This window comes from Equus caballus, chromosome 8, assembly GCF_041296265.1.
Source record: "Equus caballus isolate H_3958 breed thoroughbred chromosome 8, TB-T2T, whole genome shotgun sequence".
NCBI lineage: Eukaryota > Metazoa > Chordata > Mammalia > Perissodactyla > Equidae > Equus > Equus caballus.
Genome location: NC_091691.1, coordinates 73,250,952 through 73,272,502, shown reverse-complemented (window position 1 = coordinate 73,272,502; position 21,551 = coordinate 73,250,952). Strand labels below are relative to the sequence as shown.

Here is a 21,551-nt window from a genome sequence, read left to right as displayed (position 1 = left end):
TATTTTCTTTTGCATTACCACTGCCCTGGTTCTGGATGACCATCTTCCTTGGATTTGCCCAACAAAGCTAATCTTTCTAGAATCCCTCTCCTATAGGATTTACTCTTGCTGACTATCAGCCAAGATAAGACTATCAGAAAGGATAAGATAAACTAATTCCACCAGGGTTTTACTATCTGAGATCTTAATGAGTTGCTGCTGTCACAGCATAATGCTCTTTTACTGAGAATTCACGGGAGAAATTTTAGGCTCCATGGGGGGCTGCTGGTGAAGGCATCTCAGAGCTTTGGTACCTCTCAGATCATGCCGGTATTGGCCTGATCTGGTCCAGGTGTGACTGTGCCGATCCTGATGCCTCATGCACCTAACACTGAATCCTGGGTCTTCAGACCCCACCTTGCAGCCTGGGAAGAAATAATGCTTTGCAGTAAATTGCAACCAGCATTAGGCATACCAAGTCTGTCTGCATTGGATTGTTTGAGCAAATGTATACCAGGGTGATATTCAAAAACTTTAACCGGTCTGGCAAGGGTGCTGAGCAGTCAGATCCAGGATGCTGAGGAAGGGGCTCCTCAGGCTACTCTGGGCCTGTATCTGGGAGCCTTTGAGGATCCTGTGATGAGCAGTGAGGGGCAGGGCTGCAGGTGAAGGGTACTGTCCGTAAGGAACATGAAGGTCAGAAGTAGGACAAATGAGACAGGTGCAGACGTTGAAAGAAGTCCTCAGGAGAAGGAAAGGGAATCACAGACCTTTCTTGCACAGTGAGTGGAGAGGTGGAGGTGGAGTCAAGGGACAGCCTGGGGAATCACAAAGTCAGCCTTTTCTTTTGGCTTTTTCGTGTCTATGCAAAATCTGGTTAGCTATTTCTAGGTCATCCTTACAGATGAAAAGAAGTCCATGAGGGTGGGTAAGATGAATTCAATGCCATTGCCCTGGCCACGGGACAGGGTAGGAGCGAGATGGGAAATGATGGCTATGATGGGCTGACAATGTAAGTAAGCTTTGGGCACTTGAGGAAAATAGATTCTCTGTCATAGGCACTTCCTTCTGCCTCTGGCTACCATCTATATACATGTCTACACTGTTAATCTCAGGGCCCACCAAACAATGGCCCGTTGGTAAGAGCATCATTTCTTTGGACTGTAGCAGTGGTTCTGGAAAGGGCAGTAGTCAGGGGATCCAGGAGGAACCCAAATGGGCTTCCAAAGCCATGTCCAGGTGAGCCAGGAAGAGAATGTGCCAGAACAACGGCAGAATCATACCTCTTCCAGGAAGCCATTCTCAGTTACTCCAGCTTCCATGGCTTTCTGAGTTTTCTGAACTTGCAGTTGCTTTTATGTAGAAGATCACATTACAATAATCTGTAGAGCTTTTAAAGATTCAGGAGGCCCAGGATGGGATGGGAATAACTGCATTTTTTGCTCTTATGCATTATTCTGGTAAATGCCCTTGGTTGAGAAACATTGTAGAGCATTTGTAAGATGTGTCTGGGAATAGAAGTTGCAAAATGGAGCCCACAGAAGAAATCTACTTCCAGAATGGGCTTTGTTTGGCTAGCAAAGTGTTAAAAAAATCTGAATGTGAACACTTTTAGGTGGGGATGTGCAGTCTTCAACTTGCCACAGTCCCCGCTATTCCCTATTGTATTATAACCAAGTGCTTCACTTTTCTCATTGCCTCTGATTGATGACCACTTGTACATCTGGGTGATGGCATCCTTCACATGGGTGCTTTGGGATGCAGCCCACTTATCCCAATGGTGCTGCCGTAGATCTGAATGTTTCTGAGGCTCCTTTTCAGGTACTTCAGAATAACTTTATACCACCCACAAGAAAATCAGTCTCCTTACTCTATAGTCATGTAATAATTATTTTTTAGAAAATTACACCTTCAAGGTGCACAGGGTATTCCTGGAAAGGTGTAAAATTTTACGTGAAATTACATTTATAATCTTTGAACTCATAGATTTGAGATAAAGTATCCAGAATTAGCTAGCTCTGTCTCCACAATGTAACAGAGGAAAGGCTTCTTACCCATCATTCTTTCAAAGGGAAGAATGACGTCTCCAGAAGAGTGAGTTCCAACAGCCCAGTGCCATCTGAGTTGCCATAAAGACTTACTAAACCATTAAGAGCCTAGGTCTTGGGCACTGTCTAGCCCAACACTGTCCAATAGAAATAGAATGTGAGCCACAAATGCAAGTCATATATGTAATTTAAAATTTTCTAATGGCCACATTAAAACATTTTTAAAAGGTGAAGTTAATTTAATGATACGTTGTGTTTAACCCAATGTATCCTAAGTATTGTCATCTCAACATTTAATCAATATAAAAATTATTGAGATATTTTACATTTTTCTTGTCCTTCTATTTGAAATCCAGTATGCTTTATACCTATAGCACACCTCAAGTTGGGCTAGCTTTATTTCAAGTGCTGCATGTGGCTATTGCTACCAAAGATCTAGCCTCTGGTGGAAAGGCCAACGTGGGGTCTCAGAATATGGAAAGGCCTCCTTGTTGGAGTGGCCACTCCCATGACCCGCCTGTGTGTGCTCTTGTTGCCCCAAGATGTGCTCGCTCTTGGGCCACTAACTCACGTCCTAGTGGCCATTGTTTCTTGTGTTCTGAGGGAATTAACTTTAACCAAGTTTCCTGGCACTGTGCCACCTTTCCTCTATGCGTCATTTTTTCCCCTTCATGTCCTTGCATGTCACTGTGATATAATTCAAAGCTTCTGTGGGCTAGGATCCAACAGACCCAACCCAAGCAGGAAACTGGCTTTCTCCTTGTTTATTTGGAACCATGAAGCAGAAAATGTCCGACACTTGTTTTTAGTGCTTCATTGAGCTGGAACTGAATTGAAACACAGCTATTTCCAGTGGGGCCTTCTGACATGGAATGATTTAGAGGCTTCAACTGTTAGATCAAGAGGACTAATTAGAACATGAATTGACCCTAAGCTTTCCTTGCTTTAATCATTATCACTGGCTGTCTCACCCTTTGCTGAGAATCTTGTCTGTCAGAAACTACAAAACCTTGTATGAAGCTGGGGTATCCTAATGTACTCTGGGAATATCCCAGGAAGTATTCCACAAAGTATCTCTGTGTAAAAAGTCTTGGTCTAGGTCTCTGTCCCAAACTTTTTTTGTGAATCCCACAATAGACGATCTTGTCTGTCTCCACATAGCTCTTTCCAGTGTGGTCTGGGCACATAGGTACTGTATACAATATGGTGGCACTATACACCACTGTGGCAGACATGTTGGCTGCCTGTCAAATAGCTGTTCCTCTTGCTTTTGCTGTAATATGGCAGTGCTCACCCGCTACGATATGGTGCCTGCTACAATAGAGGCTGACAATGACAGATACATGCTTCCCCAGACTCCTTTGCAGTCAGGAATGGCCATATGACCCAGTTCTGCCTAAAAGACACCAGTGAAATTATTTTGGGGGAGCTCCTGGGAAAGACTTTGCTCCCTGATAAAAAGAGAGTGATGAGAGAATGACTCTGTTGTGACTCTGGTTGCTTCCTTCTTCCTGATGTGGTTGTGATGTTCGTAACCAAGGAAGCCATTTTGGGACCATGAGGCAACAAGCCTGAGGATGAAAGTGGAGTCTTCTGAGGATGCTGAGAATCATGAGGAGGATGGAAAGAGCTTGCATCCTTGACGACATCAGTGGACAGCTGCACCAAATCTGGAATAGAACTTCCAGAACTTCCTACTTTTAGGAATGAAACTACTGTTATTTAAACCACCATTAGACAGGTATTCTGTTACTTGCTGCCAAAAGCATTCTAAATGGTACAGATGCCTAGTATTTAATGCTATATTCTTGTCTTCTGTTTCTTAGAAGGAAAAAGGCATTGGAATAACTCTTCCTTCAACCTTGTCACCTGGCTACCTCTTACTTATCCTCATCACCAAACTACTCCATTTACTTATCAGTTCACCTCATAAAGCTCTTGTGAGGGTAAAGTCCATGACTGTTTGGTTCACTATTGCAGTTCCAGTTCCTGTTATGTAATAAATAGTCATTCATTGCCAATGAATGAATGAATGGGGTTATCAAGGAGGTAGAATCCCTAGAATTTGGTTATTGCCTAGAGGTGAGAGGATGAAGTCAAGAATGGCTCACTGTTTCTGGCTTATGTGGTTGGCTAGAGTGTGCCACCTTCCCCCGTGAGTCTACATGGGACGGAGAGCAGAATAGTTGAAGAACATGAGTTTTGTTCTGGATGTACTGAAACTCAGGAGGTGTTTTTGGAGTAGTCCCTTTAGACAGTTGAACATAAAGTCTGGATTGAAGCTTGAGAAGGATGGGCCAGGAAGAATGTGTAGCATGAGAACAGGGATTCTTCAGTGCTCACATCTCATTGTGTGGCACCACTGTCCACCTTGTTGCCCAAGCTGGAAATCCTCCGCACTTCCCTCTCCCTCACCTTCCACATCAATCCATCACTAGGTACTGAGGATTTCAGGTCCTGTCTCTCACATCTGTAAACTTCTCTCCATCCCTGGCAGCCACCGCTGGAGTCCAAGCCAACCACCTCTCTCTTGTACTACTGCAATGGCCTTCTAATTGGTTTCCCACGTCCACTCCAATGCCCTTTCACTCACTGTATTCCTGCCATGTCAGTCTTCTCTCACTCCTTGAACGCACCAACCTCCTTCTTGTCTCATGGCCCTTATCCACAAGGTTCTCTCCACCAAGAACACCGCTCCCTCCAACCTCTGCCTTTCTCCACCTGCCTATCTGTGGTCTATTCTTTAGGTATCAACCTAAATGTCACATACTTGGGGAGGCCTTCCATGACTGCACCCCAACCTTTGTAGCCTCAGAATTAACTGTCTTGGAACACCGTGGGGTGATTTGGCTTTTGGTGACACATACAGGAAAATAAAACTTCAAAAGACATATGAGTCGAAGTTAAATTATTAATTCAAATGAGAAATGTAACTATCCAGGATCAGAAACTCATGTTGGACAAGTACATTTTCTCCCCTAGAAGGCAAATCTACACAGGAAGTCAATAGCTTGTAAGTACAGGATCAGACAACAGGCATAAGCTGCTTGATCTAAATAACTAAATTGGTGAAACCATGATACACCACTGCACTCGTTTCACCGCAGAGATCTCCCTTGACACCTGTTCCTGGGCCACCATCCCCAGTGCTAAAGACCCCCTGCCTCGCTTTTGCCTCCAACTCCTAAACTTCAGGGGTTGAGCTGCTACCCCATCAGCTGTAAGTTCGCTTTAGTTCTGTTAACACTTACCTGGTTAATAATGTTAAGGTCAGGCCTGGGAGCAATATTTTCTTTCAGATGATTTTGCATATGTCTTCTCTGATCCAGTCTATGTATGTTATAGTTCAATTTTACAAGCTGTGAAGGCAGGCTATTATAGGACTTATATTCACTTCTTTAAAACTCTTTTATTTACTGTATTGTTTAGATTCCTTCAGAATCTCCTGATTGTTTTAGTAAATAGAACTCTGTAGCCTTGAAGCTACAAGACTTCTAATGGTCTGGGGGTTGTCCATGCACGTTCAAGAAGGAGATGTAACTCTAAAGTTCAAGTGTTTTGGAAGGAGTTGTTCCATAGCGTTAGATAAGACTGAAAACATTCATCTGTATAAAACCTTGTTCTGTACTTAAAAACCACAAAAACATTCTTGCAAGGTTGTCTGTAAGAAGCTCCTTTGGAAATTCCTGATCTCCTATGGAATTTAACCTTCGATCTCAACGTGTTCCATGCTAATCAGGTGTCATGGATAACAAGCAGACACCTGTAGCTCCTAAAGATAAATAGTATCTGGAATCTTTAGCAAAAGAGCCTCAAAACCTCTGTTTTCTACCTCAGACCAAAGTGGGGATTTAATGACCAGATCACTCTCATAAACTTATTATTTTGAAACAATAGGTAGGAGAGGTTTTGTTTTGACATACAGCACTCCGATGCAACCAATCCATGGTGGCCTCTTGTTTCTTCTTTGGGCTGCTTTTGAAGCTTGTTGGAGTATGTTTCCATTCTTACTATGTTTTCTTTCAACTATGCTAACTATGGAGGAAAGGAGGTGGAAGAGAAGCATTTCAGGCGGTAGAGACAAGCACAGCTGGTGGCTTCACCCTCAGGGGACTTCACCCTCAGGGGATAACATTCTGAGAAGTGGCTTGTTGTAGAGAGCTGACCCATGAGGCATACCATGGCCCAGGGTCAGCCCTGGTGGGGTACCCAGGGCCTGTCTGGGAATGTGTGGAAACTGGCTCTCAAGATATTCATCTCAAAGTGCGAGGAGCATGCTCTGAACAGCTGTACCTGCCCTCAGTAATCATTCTCATCCCTGAGTGAGGAGAACAATGGATAGTTGAGATGATACCGGAGGGGATGGGCTCATAAATCTGAAACTGAACAGGCTTTGCTCAGCTATACATCTGGTGCCATTACCAAGTATAAGAAAGGAATAAGGAGTCTGGCACATTGAGATGGAAGCCATACATACTTATGCATGGGACTTTTAATATACACAATAGCTATAAAAGGCATACATGGCCTTTAAACAGCACTTACACACAACTGACCTGTGAATATAATTTATTCATATTCTTACACAGAAGTTTGTTCTACAGACAATAGGAAAAATACAAATGCTCCCCAAGAAAACTAATAAAATACTCACTTAATTTTAGGATAATATTTAGTAACAAAAATGGTTTGAGAAAATTAGTATTATTTAAATTAGACAATGTACAAGGCTTTTAAATGTTCCTATTTACAAGGCTGTGTGAGCACGGGGAAGAAGGTGTGTAGTTAGCACACTGGAGCTCCATTCTGAAGGCGGACTTGGAGATGTTCTAGAGGCCTCAGGTTCACTCGCCATGGCCCGGGTTCCTCACTCCTGGTTCTCTTTGGTTATGCTTGCTTTTTTGTCCCCCCACCCAACTCTTGTTTCACAAAATCCCTAACAAGGGAGATTTCAGTTCAAACACTGAAAATTTCATTTTCCCACAGGAATATCCAGGACTCTATGACAGTTGCAAATTCATGGTTTCAAAAGGCTTTGGTCACAGGGTTTTTCAATCAGAACAATGTTTGTTTTCCTGAGATAAGGAAGAACTGAACTTCTCCCTAAAATGTTTCTAGGTTTACTTCCCTTTTGTTTATTCATTCAGCAAACTGTGTGCTTTGCACGGATCACTGCAAACCCAAAGAGAAAAGAAAATCTTTAGGCTTCCACTGTTTCACTTTTTGAATCCTCCAAAATACTCAATTGATACACACCGAAGTGGATAGTAATGATGATAACTTTCCACCTCCATCTTCAGCATGTTTAGTCATAGAATCTTTATAGGACGGATAACTTTTAAATTAAAAAAAAGAAAAACAAGAGAACCCGTTATCTGTATTTCTTTTTGGAGGTTCAAATGCCATTGGTTTCTGAGCAAGAATATTGTGTGTAGAAAATAATGAATTCTTTTAAAGTAAGAAATTCAACAACTTCTAAGCACCCAGGAACAAGCTGACCTTAACTTTCAGTCTTTATAACATGTAAGACATGCTCAGATGAATTGAAAATGTGACCTTAAAGGGCTCTCGGATGTTGACGACTTGATTCTATGCAATCATAGCATTTACAAAATCAACTTGGGGCTTAAAATAAAAATAGCCTTGAGGAGTATTTATAAAAATGTAACTTTTCTTTAATATCCAGGAACTGGTAAAGCCAGGATCTTCTCTTATTTTATCTTATTGAAAACAAATCCATTCTCATAAGAAAAAAATAATAAATTCTACCTAAAAAATCCTTTGCAATCTCCAAGAAAAACGTGACAGTATAGAATAATTCTGACTGACAAAATCCCTTTTTCCTTTCTGCAACTCTGTCAGCTTGAGAAAAACCAATGATCTCCTGTAAGAGAATGCCACACACACAGTGGACAGCATCCAGGCCATTCTGGTGAGTCACTGGGGAGCCAGCTGCGTGATCAGCCTGCACCCCTGTGATGTTGACCAGAGCTGTAATGTGTAACTTGCATTGATTTTTCATAAGCTGAACTGCTTATCTGAGAATTCTGAGTTGACTTTGATTTCATGACCTTGAATTCCATTCACTTAAGTCTTGATTGGTTTATAGAGCTTAATTTTTAATACTGTTAATATTATGTAACCAACCAAACACCAAGAATATTAATAAATATTAATAATTAGTCCAGTCTCACTCCCTCTTTCCGTTGGAGTATTTTGACTTTATAAATATATTACAGTCTTAGCGCCAATGTCCCACTAGGGTTTAAAATTCCGTAGCCAGGGCACATCATCTGGATGTGTCTCTTACATCTTTGGGGATGTTCCTGGAGTCTAAAAGAAAAATACAAAATAAGCATAAGAACAGATAACTGATGGTTTAGAATGAAAGTTGTTACTAGTGAAAAACAGGTTTGCTGAGACCCTGGAAATGACTTGTGACCATGAACGTGGACGGGGGTAGCTCTCACAAAGGGCTTTGAACCATCTTTTTCTTGGCTTGTAGGTAGAAGATGCGGTTTTCTTCAGGATAAGTGGCTTTACTGAGGGGCATCTTGTAGATGTTGGGGTTTTTCGTGGTCAGCAAGAGGAACAACAGTGTGGCCAAACAGAAGGGCCAGGTACCAGATGGTAATCCAACCTGAGAAGAAGAGACAAGCCACATGTTCCTTTGAGATCCCATCAGAAAGCGCATGTTCACAAAGCACTACCTGTCACTCTATTCTTATTCAACCCAGGGGGAATGAGTCACTGGGGTATTGTTCTGGACTCTGCTTATGTCCATGGAGACTGAGTCTAAGATCTTAGAGCATTTAGCAGTTGAAATGTCATCATTCATGACCTCTCTCTCCTTGACTTCCATCCAGACCAGGTCTTAGACTCTACTTGCTTTACTTCTTTTCATTCCATCTCCCAAATAGGCTCTAAACTCCTTGTGGGTAAGTCCTTCTTCTGTGCTGTCCATGGCAACTCATGCAATTCTGAGCATACATCATGCAGTTGGTTAGGTCTGGCCCAATGCATCGACCCCCCCCTTGGGTGTGATGGTACCCAAACCTGACTGCACGTCAGAATCATGGGGAACAAGAGTTAAAAAACCACAGATGCCCAAGCACCATACAAGATCTGCTCTATCAGAAATGCCAAGGAACAGGGCCTAAGGGTCTGTATCTTTCAAAATCTCCCTAGCTGACTCTGTTGTGCAGCCTGCCCAATTCTGATCCATGGACTGATGTCTGTGAACCTCTGTTGGGACGCAAAGGGCCCCACAATGCTCTAATGAACTTTCCATCATGGATGGGAGCTTTGACTTTCTACCAGAAAGATATTGTGTCTCCAGAAGGACTCTCCCAGACAAACTCTCTAAGCTGCTGTTGAGAGGGCTAGATACTGTCCTGACCCATTAGCAGCCATGACCACATCAACGTAGATTGAGCTATCAGAAACCGGCCCTGCATCACCAGCAATGGTGGGTAAGAGAAAAAAGTTCAGAGCACTGGGAGGTGGAGGGTCCTGGAACAGTCAGGGGACACTGGGCTCCTCAGGGGAGGGGAAGGAGGAGGTCAACGGGTAGGACAGTGCTGAAAAGGAAGGAGAAGGAGTGGCAGGAGGTACTTAATGGGCAAGGATTTTGCCTATTAAATAATTCAGCCAGGACGTGGGTCTGAATAAGTCTTAATGACTGACTGGGGATTTTAAAAAAAGGGATATGAAAAACTATTGACTTCATTAAAAAGTATCTGTCTTTAGCCAATTATCCTTTTCCTCCCTTTCCTGACTTCTCAACTACTACGTAATCTTGCCTTTCTGTTTAAGTAAAAGGTATTGTAAAGTCAACTTCTTGACACTCAGAGTTAGGCTATGAACTTGATAATATGCTATGCAAACTAAGTTCCACTTTTTTAAATCAAGGAATCTGATATTCTTAACGAGCCTGGTGATTGTAGTTTGGGCTAAAATTTACTATGATGCTGGAAGGTGAGTGAGGACAGGAAGGTCCAGGAGATGGGAAATTAGTGGCCATCACAGTCACAGATCCTGCCCTGGGAGCCCACCCAGGTAGACTTCAAGAGGGTTCCCATATCATTGAAATCTGATCAATCACGCTGATGATAAAGTGAGATTAAAGCAAACTCACCACAGCCATCAGGTTTGACATGCTGCTTCCGAGGTAGGCAGTGAACAGGGCTACAAAAACAAAAAAAGAGAGGAAAGAACAATGATTGTAGGCACATTTTTCATCACAGGAAAGACTGTCTTCTGGTGTAAATCCCCTGGAATGTAAACTTCCATATTTCACCAGCTAGCCCAGCACTCTGGTTATAAGTATGAGCATAGAGTCAGCAGCTCTGGGTTCAAATCTGGACTCCACCACTTGGGAGCTTGGTGGCCTCCATTTCCTCACCTGTACAATGCAGGTAATAGGAATATCTGTCTCATGGGGTAGGTGTGAGTACGAACGGACATAAAGCTTGTGCTCACATATTAAGTACTCAATAAAGGTAGCTTTTCCATTGTTACTATTTTATTGCTGCTATTGCTAATACTTAAGGCCTTCCATGGTAAATAAACTTCCCTGTTATTTTATCCAAGCACAGGTGAATTAAAATGAAAATTATGAATGTTTCTTGATATACATAGTTTCTATACAATCTCACTGCATCTAGGATTCTCATATTATTGGTTAAAATTCACTACAAAAAATCATGGTATAAAAAAATAAGAAGGCAGTAACTCAGAGATCAGCAGAAACTGAACACAAAATTGAGATTCCTTCCCACAATAACATTTTTCTAAATACCATTAAAGTTGTCATACAGGTCAATGTATAAACATGCTATGTTTTAATTTACTTCGAGTAAGCACGAATCTTAGAGTGGTTAATTTGAGTGTATGTGTGCCTTTCTATGTAAAATAATGAAAAGAAAGTTCTCAACTAGCAAATCATCAATTCGTGCATTTTGGTTGAAGAGTGGGCTGAAGATGGCTCAGGGAAGCCCTTAGGGTTCACAGAGACAGTCTGAAGAATGACCTCCACACAATGGCCACACAGCCACTTGGGCCACCAGCATTCACTGTTAGACACACTCACCATCTAGTCTTCAAGTCCAGTGAGAAATTGCATCAGCTATGTTGGGGGGCAGGACAGGAAGTGATGGGAGAGACTCTGTGATCCTCATTTACTTTACTATAGACTTCTGTCCTTTCATCAATATTTCGTCTTTGTGTCCTGGTATTTCTTGCTCAACAGTATACCTAATTCTTTCACATGTGAATTGTCTCATGCTAGTGGGAAAGGTTCGTCTTTGGAAACAGTCCTGGCTTCAAATCCCAGCTCTGCCATTTTGTTTGTTGATGACAAATCACTGAACTTCTTGGAATCTGGGTTCGTTGTCTGTAAAAAGGCAACTTGAAGACATGCTTTACAGGGAGATGATGTATCTTGAATGAACTCATGTATTTCCACAAACAGCAGCTGTAAACTCATGCCTGTCACCATGGGACTGAGATACTGCTGTGAGCGGAAGGGTGCAATAGCTTGGGTTGGAAGAGTTTCTTTGCTTGGGTTTGCTAATTTCATTTATTTTTTCCATTTCATTCATTCATTCATTCATCCAACAAATATTCACTGGCCCTTGGCTAAGCACCAGGGACACTCTGTCCCTACTTTCTTGAGTACCAGTTCTTCTTACAACACTTTCCCTTAGCACATGAGAACTTATTGCCATTTTTCTCTTTTTAATACCTATTGTACTTCTAAGGCATGCTTTTGGCACCCAAGTCTCATATTGTTATGCTGTTTTGAAGTGATATTCAATCCCAGGTTGTTTTTCTCTTCCCAGAATGAGTGTCACACAATTTAATAGTAGCTGCCCACCAATTAAGACTTGCTGAGTAGGCCTGGGAAAGCCTCACGTTAGAAGTGGAATCTGCCCACTATGGCTTGGAGGTGATGACCCTGCCAGTGTGCTGGGTAACTGAGGGAGAGCAGAGGCCCTTCAGCGCTCAAGGGAAGATTGGATTTTAGCTCTTCATAGACAACATCCCTTCCAACAGACCACCACATGTGAGTCCTACTATGACACCCCAACCATGAAAAAGAAATACAAAATGTGTTTACAATTTGCACTGATAAAATAAAAATGAGGAATTTCCTGGCTATGCAGTTTCTAGTTTACAGGCAGGGAAGGAAGCATTGATAGTTTCTATCAGAGTTTCCCAAGGTTTCTTCCTGATAAAGCCATTTGAACTAATGGAAGAGCAACTCTGTAATAAATGTCTATTATTTATTTACCTTGGCTGACAAGGCTGGTCTTTTGACTGGCAGTATCAGGGTGATGCAAGCAAGGTGAAACTCGCTGTGACATTTTACATGTGAGATTTGCTTTACGAGAGGGGCTGGAGGTCTGTCTCAAAACTTTATGTCCAAAGATGAAAAAGACTGATAGTAATAGGTACTCTCACACACTGTTGGTGGCAAGGGAGACTGGTATGGCCTTTGTGTGGGTGAATTTGGCATTTATTGAAACTAAAATTGGCAGAGCTGGGATTTTGGGACCAGGGTCGGGCTCTTAACTAATTCAATATACTGCCTTAACCATTATGCTACACTAAGAAAGAAAATCTGATCTATCCAAAGGAAGCAAGGCATGCTAGGCAGAATAATGGCCCCCAAAGATGTCCACATGCCAACGCCCAGAACCTGTGAATGTCACCTTAAATGGCAAAAGGGACTTTGCAGATGTGATTAAGTTAAATATCTTGAGATAGGATTATCCTGGATTACCCAAGTGGGCCCAAAGTAATCACAGGATCCTTATAAGAGGGAGGCAAAAAATTATATCTAGGGAGTAGGATGGAATATTTTAACTTCTTGCTTTATACTTTCCTGTACTGATCTTTTGTTTGTTCCACTTTGTACAATAAATGTATGATTTCTATAAAAATGAAAATAACAAAGATATTCCCGCTTTGGGGAAACACCTGTAAACATCTTTGGTTTCATCCCTCTCCGTGGTCTGTCAAGACCTCATCAACAACTCTTGTGACCAAAAATAGTTTCTGCTTGGTCTTTAAGGATATACTCAGGCTGTCCCCATGCTGGTCTAGACCATTCTCTCCACCAGTTAGAATTCCTCCTTTCAATTTTTAGGACTTATAGAAAAGCCACCTTCTCCAGGAGGTACTTCTTGATGATTCTGAGCTGTAGTGTTTCCAAAGAATCGTGTGCTGTACGTGTCTCCTTGTTCTGCTACAAACATCGTATGGTCTCCTGTGGGCTCCCTTTCTGACTCACCTCGTCTATGCCTTCCACTATGTCATCCTCTGTATGCAGGAACCGCATGGCATCTAAAGCTTCTAAACCCCCAGCTCTGCCTAGTACTGTCAAGGTGGCAACACGAGGATTTAATACAAATTTGCTGCTACAGTCAACACAAAGGTATGCCCATCAAATAAAGGTTTGAAACTTCAAACCAATCTTTGAATAAAGATAGAAGGTTGTAGGATAAAAGAGTCTAATCCAGCTGAACTCAAGTGGCCACAGAATCTGTCCATAACTTCTCCTGTGCCCTAAGCTTATAAACAAATATGGGAAAACGAGCAAAAGGTTTTGACAGGGCTCTTAGGTGAAATAGCCCTGTAACTATAAAGAAATTGACAAAATGATGGGTAAATGGAAACACCCTATAACCAGGTTTTGTTAACCTTGCTAAAGCATTGGAAAAGCAAAACTGAATGACGCCTTAGAAATCCTTGGTCCTATCCTACCTCCTGCACAATCAAGGAGTCCTCTCTAAATCCTGCCTGACATGTAGTCCACCATTTTAATAATGATTTAGATAGCTTGGATTGATTAATCTGGTCAAAAACCAACTCTAATCCATAACATTAGAAATAATTTCTGCACATTCCCCTATTCCTCTGCTCCTTTGTTCCCCAGGGAGTGTCATTCCCTTCACTCTAGCACATTATCTTAAATACATTGTGTTGTTGTTGTTGAGGAAGATTTGCCCTGAGCTAACATCCATGCCAATCTTCCTCTCTTTTGTGTGTGAGTTGCTGCCTCAGCATGGCTGCTATGAGTGGTGTAGGTCTGCATCCTGGGAACGGAACCTGGGCCACTGAAGCGGAGTGCAGGGAGCTCAACCACTAGGCCACAGGGCCGGCCCCTTAAATGCTTTCACTTCTATTGAATTAGTGGTGCCAGAGGCTGTGGGTGAACAAGCCTCCCCTTATAATGGCCTGAGAAATCCATTAGCTTTTCAAATCCAAATCACTTGAGGTCTGTTTTCACCTAAAGGCATGAATGCTACCAAACGGAGCAGAGAAGTGTAGCAGGAATAAGTCTGGAGGTTGTTAGCAAATGTGAATTCTGGGTTTGCATTGGCCCCTAACTGACTGGATGCCTTTCAGCACATCTCTTTACCTCTCTGGCCTCAGTACCCTAATAGTGAAATGAGAAGGATGGAGTGGAGATCTCCAGAACCTCTTCTAGCTCTGACAGTCTGAGTCTGGGTAGAATATGGGGATTTAAAGAAAGGATTAATACAGTAGTTGTCAAAATGTGGTCCCCAGAGCAACACCATCAGCACCATCTGGCACCTTGTTAGAAATGCAAACCCCTTCCCGCACCTCCGACAATGAATCGGGGACTAGGGGTGGGGCCCAGCAATCTGGGCTTTAACAAGCCTTCCAGGTGATTTTGATGTACGCTCAAGTTTGGGAACAGCTGGATGAATGTGATTCTCAAAGGGTCACATGTAATCCCACCTGATTCAGCTGGGGAAATGACTCTGTGTTTAGCTTGAGTCTACATTCTTGTGTCAAAGAATTAGTAAGAAGAACTTAGGGCATGTCAAGTTTCTATCCCCCAACATATACATATTCTAAAATGGTTAATACAACTCAATAGGCTCTCCTGTCTTCATGGTAACCAGTGAGGTAGGCAGAGCAGACTTGACTCCTCCCAGAGAGGGGATGTCACTTGCCCTGGTCATGCACTTTAGATAACTTAGATACCAGGGGGCACAAACTAGAACCCCAACCCTAGTTTCTCACTCTGTCCTTCTTTACTGTTTCTCCTTGATTTTTATCCCATAATCATGAGCAACCCTTCCCCCAGACACATGGGATACTTACCGCAGGCAAGAGCCAGGAGGTGGGTTTGCCAGGTGAGTGCCATGAACATTCCTCCAATTGCAATGCAGGCCAGAGAGCTGTTCAAACCCCAGAGTCCAGCGTAGATGTCCTCAAATGGAGCCGAAAGACTGATTCCTGTTAGGCAAGGCAGGAGGGGTCAGAGCTGTGGACTAAAGGTGGGATGCTCTGGAGGGAGTCTGGGGGTGGGGGAAGCATCCGAGAACTCCCGTTGGTCCCTTAGAAGCAAAGCCCTCAAGAAAGGTCTGGAGCATAGAAGATGCCTGAGACAATGCACGGGACGGAGGAGATGTTCAATATCTGGTAACGAGTCTTATGATTACCTGCTATTACCCCCACCAATGATCCGATCGCAGCATGTAGGCACATGAGTGGGGAGGAGAGCAGGATGGCACATAGGAAAATGCCCCCTGTCCATGGATTATCACAGCCATATATCTGACCAACACCCACAGGCAGGGATTTCAATAACTGCAAAAACAATTTAGAAAATGAGGTCATTAAAATTATTGAACAGAAACCCACAGGACATCCACCAACACATACAATGTAATTATAGATTTAGCATGTCTTATCTTTCAAGATCATTGTTATTAATTTTTAAAATTCTCTCTAACTACAGAAAAATCTCAGTCATTCTTCTGCTTTATCCCCTGAGACACATCAGCTCTTCCGTGGTGCATGCTGAGCATGCCTTCTCAACTCCCCTTCACTCACTGGCTCTACTGCTGGCACAGACACTTGGCCTTGGCTGCTGCTGAGCTCCCAGTATCACTACCCACTACTGTGAGGATCTTCCATGCCTCCCAGAGAGGATGGCAGGGACCACAGCTTACACTTCTAGCACTTTCAACTGTCTGTCAGTGCTGATGCCAATACATCAACACATTCCTATAGTCAACAGAAATGCTATTACTCCCATGCAATTTGGTTGTTAATAGTGACGCCAGAGACCTGAAGTCAGGTTATTTTATCCACAATTCAGAAACAATTATTGGCAAGTTCATGAATCAGGACCATATTTACCCTTCTGTTGTTAACAAGAACGTATATTAATTTAAACTAGGATATCCTTAACTTATTAACAAACATCAGATAGTCCTCAAAACACAAAATACATGTAAATGCCACAATTCTACTTTCTGGCTGAGGCCTGAATTCAGCTAATGTGTTCACAGAATGGCAGTTCTCCGAATGGTACAGAGTTTGACTCAAGCTAACAAACGAAAATTCTTTCTAGCAACCCTTCTGGTAGAGGCAGGATAGGCAAAATTAGCCATGTTAGTTCCCTTTTGACCAAGGCCACTTACTGAAAGTTGCCTTCCCCAGCTCCCATCTCGCTCCCTCCACCTTCTCTAGGTCACATGTGTACCTTCTGGCAAGGACCTTTGAGAAGCAGTGAGTCTGATGGGTGAGGTCCAGCTTGGGCACGAAGGAGGGCCCTCTCTCTTCTTGCATTAGGCTGGGTCTAATGCTGGCTTCCAAACGCTGATTTAGTCCTTGCTCAGCACACCAGACCATACTGTGAGTTTGAGCCTACTCTAGGATAGGCCCTAAATTCTTCTGGCCCCTGGTGGATCTTCATGTACATACAAGACCATTTCCTGTTTCTTCTAGACCAGGGAACTTGACACAAGCAAAGACTGCATAGGCTTTTATCTTAGAACTGGACAGCAGAACTTCCCTCAGGTAACCACAGAGGTGGGGAGTTGGGTGAGATGGGAAATAAGTATGCTGATGATGGGGTGGTAGTTCAGAGTGGGAAGGACAAGACCGCCACGTCCCCAGATCAGCACTGTCAAGTAGAACTTTCTGTGATGATGGAATATTCTACGTCTGTGCTGTTCACCTGAAATGTGACTAGTGAGGCTAAGAAACTGGATTTTAAATTTTATTTAATTTCAACTAATTTACCTTTAAGTTCAAATAGCCACATGGGGCTAATAGCTACTGTATTGGATGGTGCAGTTTTAGATAGATAAATTAATATTATTTTATAATGTTATTTTTCATGGGTAGCTCTAATAAATCTTTGAGTTTTCTTCTGAGGTATTTCCAAATGCTCCCATTCATTTTCTGGAAATGAAGCTAAAGAAAAAACTCTTCCCATGTTTTGATCGCTCAGAGAAGAGGGCAGTAAAAGGTGTTTCATAACCTGATAATGGGAAAGCCAGTCTTTTGCACTTTAAAAAAGATAAGGTCTTTGGTTTTCTTCTGATATCAAGTGTTCTCTTGTTTTTAATAATCGAGAAACTTTAAACAGACTTATTAAATAAACACCAGTAGGAAGAGCTGGAATTTGATTTGGTTTAACCAGGTTTTTAAGAATGAGTGCTCTGTCTATGCACATCTGTGAAAAGATACATCGTATACATCCTATGATAGTGGTTCTCAAACTCTGTCCCACACCACTATTATTTTGGGAGCTTGTTAATACAGGTTCCCAGGCCCCAGCCCCAGACATTATACTATAATTTAGGCAGTCTGAGATGGAGCTTGTATTGGTATTTAAAAAAGAGTGGTTTGCATGCCTACCAAAGCTTGAGAACCCTGAATTATTGCACATATACTATGAGATCTACCATAAGAAACAGCAGAATAGAGAGGTTCTGTAATGGGATCTAACAGTAAGCAGCCAGTTCTTTTGTTGGAGGAGGTAGGTCATGGAGGACTTAACCCCAGGCTGGAGGGCCCTGCCTCAAGTGCTGGCCCTGTCACGCTCACCCAAACAAGGGCCAAGTTTGAAATACGGTATCTAATTTCCAACGGAGCTATACTCTGGAGTTAGCACAGCAGATTTTACAAAAAGTTAGCTGTGACCAAATATTCATTTAAAAAATCCCTTAGAGCCCAAAGTTTTAGAGGAGAACAAATGCTTTAGATGACAAGATGGAGGCAGCAAGGCCACCCTCAAACTGAGTCTCTATAAGTCTCTGACGCCCATGAACAATTAACAAGGAGGATGCTGGGTATCTTCCAGAGCCAGGAGCATGTGAGAAGATAGTGCATCTTACCTGCAGGGCATTGAGGTCAGACCAGGTGACATTGGCAACTGAGGTTACAGGTGTGAACAATTTGCTTGGGAAGAACAAATTATAATGTCCTGTGGCCGAAAGGTACATTGACAACGCCATGTTGAAGGGCAGGGTGAAGACAGGGAGGTCCCATTTGCAGAACACGGAGTTCAGTGCACTTGAGAAAATTGGGCTAACAACAACAACAGAACAGAATGTAAGAATGTGCATGTGACAAGCCAGGTTGACAAACGAAATCTCTGTACTATGAAAGGTTTTCTGTCATTGACAAAAGTCCCTAAAATGCTGTGTTGGCAAATTTTTCACAGAAAAAACAAAACAAAACAAAACCCCCCAAAAGCAACCTGGGACAAATTGTGTCATAGAGAGAATAAAGTCCAAAATAAACGCTTAGCTTATTTGGTTTTAAAAAGATTATACCCTGGGGCTGCTCACAGTGAGTTATGTATCTGGGGGTTAAAAATATGTTTGAAGTATTTAAGATATATGAGATAAAATACTAACAACACAGTTAAAGAGCTCTGTGTAACCCACTTGATCATATGCCCCTCCTTCCCCACCAGAGACAACTGTGTTCTTGAACTTGTATATCATCTCCATGAGTATTCAGCATATCTATTTTTGACAAAGAGAAACAATTGTCCAAGGGAGGATGCAGGCGGTGTGGGCTAGAGGAAAAAGATCTTAAACTCAGGGGGGCATAGTTTTTAGTGTCGATGAACTCTGGGACATTGGGCAAGGTACCATTCCTCAGTTTCCTTGTCTGTAACCTGGGGGATTGGATTAGATGGTCTCTGGGTTCCTTTTGTGCTCTCACCTGTTGACCTAATCAAGGAGCCATCATTTTACGATCAGAACACCAGATTTCCTGGATTGTGGGAGGGGCTGTGGTGAGCACCTGCAGGAAAAACCTCCTGCCCTGAGCCTGTTCTTCAGGACAGGTCGGAAGTTACTTCCTGAGGCGGTTGGCTCTGCCGGTAGGTTCTCCTCCACACACCCATGGGAGCAGCCAGGGTGAGCTGCCCTCCTGCAGACACCATCCACAGTGGGCTGTTCTTCTCATTTGTGTGGATATTAGTACTTTATATTCTAAATTTGCTATAGTAAGAAGGAAATGTTTGCTTCCAAAAAAAAGATTTAAAAGGATTTAGGGTAAAAAAAAACCAAAACAACAACTGAATTGAATGCAGTAAAGAATTCTTTTGAAGGGGCAGGCCAGGTGGGTAAGGGGAGTCCATATAGATACAGTGGTTCTCAAAGTGTGGTCTCTGGATCAGCCGCGTCAGCATCACCTGAGAATGTGTTAGAAATGCACATTTCAGGCCCCAACCCAGACAGACTGAGTCAGAAACCCTGGGGAGGGGAGCAGCGGTCTGTTTTAACAAGCCCTGCAGGTGATCCTGACGGTGTGCAAGTCTGAGGACCACTGATGTAGGGGCTAGTTCGCAACTTTGGTTGCGCTTTAGAATCCCCGGAGAGCCCTTAAAACTCCCAGTGCCCAGGCAGCACCCCAGACCAAATACATCAGAATCATGGGTGGTGAGGTGTGTGTGGAGGGCCACATGCATCAGTGTGTTTCAGTGCTTCCTATTTCCAATAGACATAACCTGAATCTAAATTTTAAGAAATTATTTTTATAAAAATTGTGTTATCAACATAATACAAAATTTGCCATTTTAACCATTTGAAAGTGTGCAGTTCAGCGGCATTAAGTACGTTCACATTGTCGTACAACCGTCACTGCCATCCATTCGTGGAACATTTTTCGTCTTGCAAAGCTGAAACTCTGCGCCCGTTAAACAGTAGCTCCGCATTCCCTCCTCCCCCCTATAAATTTTTTTAAGGGCATTTTGCAAACCAGGTACAACTTACCAAGTCATGGACATAACACATACAGGGACTAACAGCCACCAGAAGTAGTTACCCTTGTCTGAAAAGACAGCCATGAGTATTCCCACCAGGGTGGCGTTGTAGCCCTGGAGCCCTGCGGCAATTGCTGACCTGTGGGCAAGAGCACAGCATGGACATTTCCCACGTGGACATTGGCTAGACTGGCACATAAATGACACTTGTAACTTCCAGATCACATTCACATTAGAAAATGAGACTATATTTAGACATTTATTTCAAAGTCTACAGAAGCCAAATACTAATAAAAACATGAAAAAAAATACATAGATAAAATACAAATGTGCATGCAGAACAACGCCCTACAGAGGCATCATAGCTAAAGATAGAATTCGAAATTCTAAAGATAGAATTATGGCATCTAGAAGAGGAAACAAAAATCAGCAAGCTACCCCGTTCTGCTTCCTTTTAGCCCTTGATTTGGAAAATTATTATTTCTTTTAACTCATTAAGGGCTTCTGACTTGAATAGCATTTTTAGTGTTATGAAACTGTTTCCTAAGTGTGATTTCTTGGTGAGAAGTATATGATTCTTGAAATGTAATTTCACTTTCATAGTGTCTGTGACCTTATAAACATCAATCTTCCAACTCAGCATACATTTTCATCTTCCTGTCTTTCCATTTTATTTTCTCCAAATATACATTTCCAAGTTATTGCAAAGGTAAACAATTACTTTTCTTTTACTTGGCAAAGTATTCCATTTGATTAGGTGCATATTTAGCACTTAATTCGTTCTTGGGTTCCTTTTTGCTTCTCAGTATTTAACCTCACTTCTAAAAGTTGTCCTATGGGTAAGTTTGTACTCCTGGCCAAAATGGTTCCCATTTCATAATTGGGAACTGGAAGCCCCAAGTGACTCCTGTAGAATGAGCCCCCAGGCTGACAAGCCAGGCTCGCCTGGGCTCTGAGAGTTGGCAACATCTGGCACCAGGAAAGGCCCAGCACTAAAGGATGAAGTGTGTGGGAGCCATGTGGTGTAAAGATGGTGAAGCGAGTGGGTGAGTGCGAATGCAGGGCCTGCGAGGAAGGTGATGCAGCCAGTGGGCCACACCACGGGAGTCATACAGGAATGTGTGGAAGCTTCTCCTTGGCTTGTTTTTAACTGGAGCAGGGGGCACATAGTGCCACAGAAACGTAATATCGCTTATATTCATCTGGGTGAGAACATTAGTGTGGGACCCCCTGTTCAAAAGTCCTTTCTCTCCCTTAAATAATCCTTTGGGACATGTGGGAGGTGACACAATTTGTATTGGTTTAACCCAGGAAGTAATAATGCTCTCCAGAAATTGGGACCGTTTATGATGACAGTGGAGAACTATGCAAAGATTTGTCCTCTCTGCTACTGACTTTCCGATTTACTGCTTGGGTTCGATCAACAAAAAATTAATGGCAACATCTACAAGTTGTGGAATGTCACAGTT

General features: G+C 42.6%; 1 protein-coding gene across 8 annotated transcripts in view; it reads right to left on the bottom strand.

Moving 5' to 3' along the window:
* Nucleotides 1-6,482: 6,482 nt before the first annotated feature.
* SLC14A1 (solute carrier family 14 member 1) overlaps nucleotides 6,483-21,551 on the bottom strand; it is a 54,499-nt gene continuing 39,430 nt past the window's right edge. For all 8 annotated transcript variants that reach the window (XM_005612863.4, XM_070221003.1, XM_023647731.2 and 5 more), the window contains 6 exons: nucleotides 20,093-20,221; nucleotides 18,200-18,392; nucleotides 15,509-15,656; nucleotides 15,168-15,302; nucleotides 10,165-10,214; nucleotides 6,483-8,667 (listed from right to left, as the gene is read on the bottom strand). In XM_005612863.4, coding sequence (XP_005612920.1) covers nucleotides 8,494-8,667; nucleotides 10,165-10,214; nucleotides 15,168-15,302; nucleotides 15,509-15,656; nucleotides 18,200-18,392; nucleotides 20,093-20,221 — 829 coding nt within the window. In that variant the 3' untranslated portion in view covers nucleotides 6,483-8,493. The remainder of the gene's footprint in view (nucleotides 8,668-10,164; nucleotides 10,215-15,167; nucleotides 15,303-15,508; nucleotides 15,657-18,199; nucleotides 18,393-20,092; nucleotides 20,222-21,551) is intronic.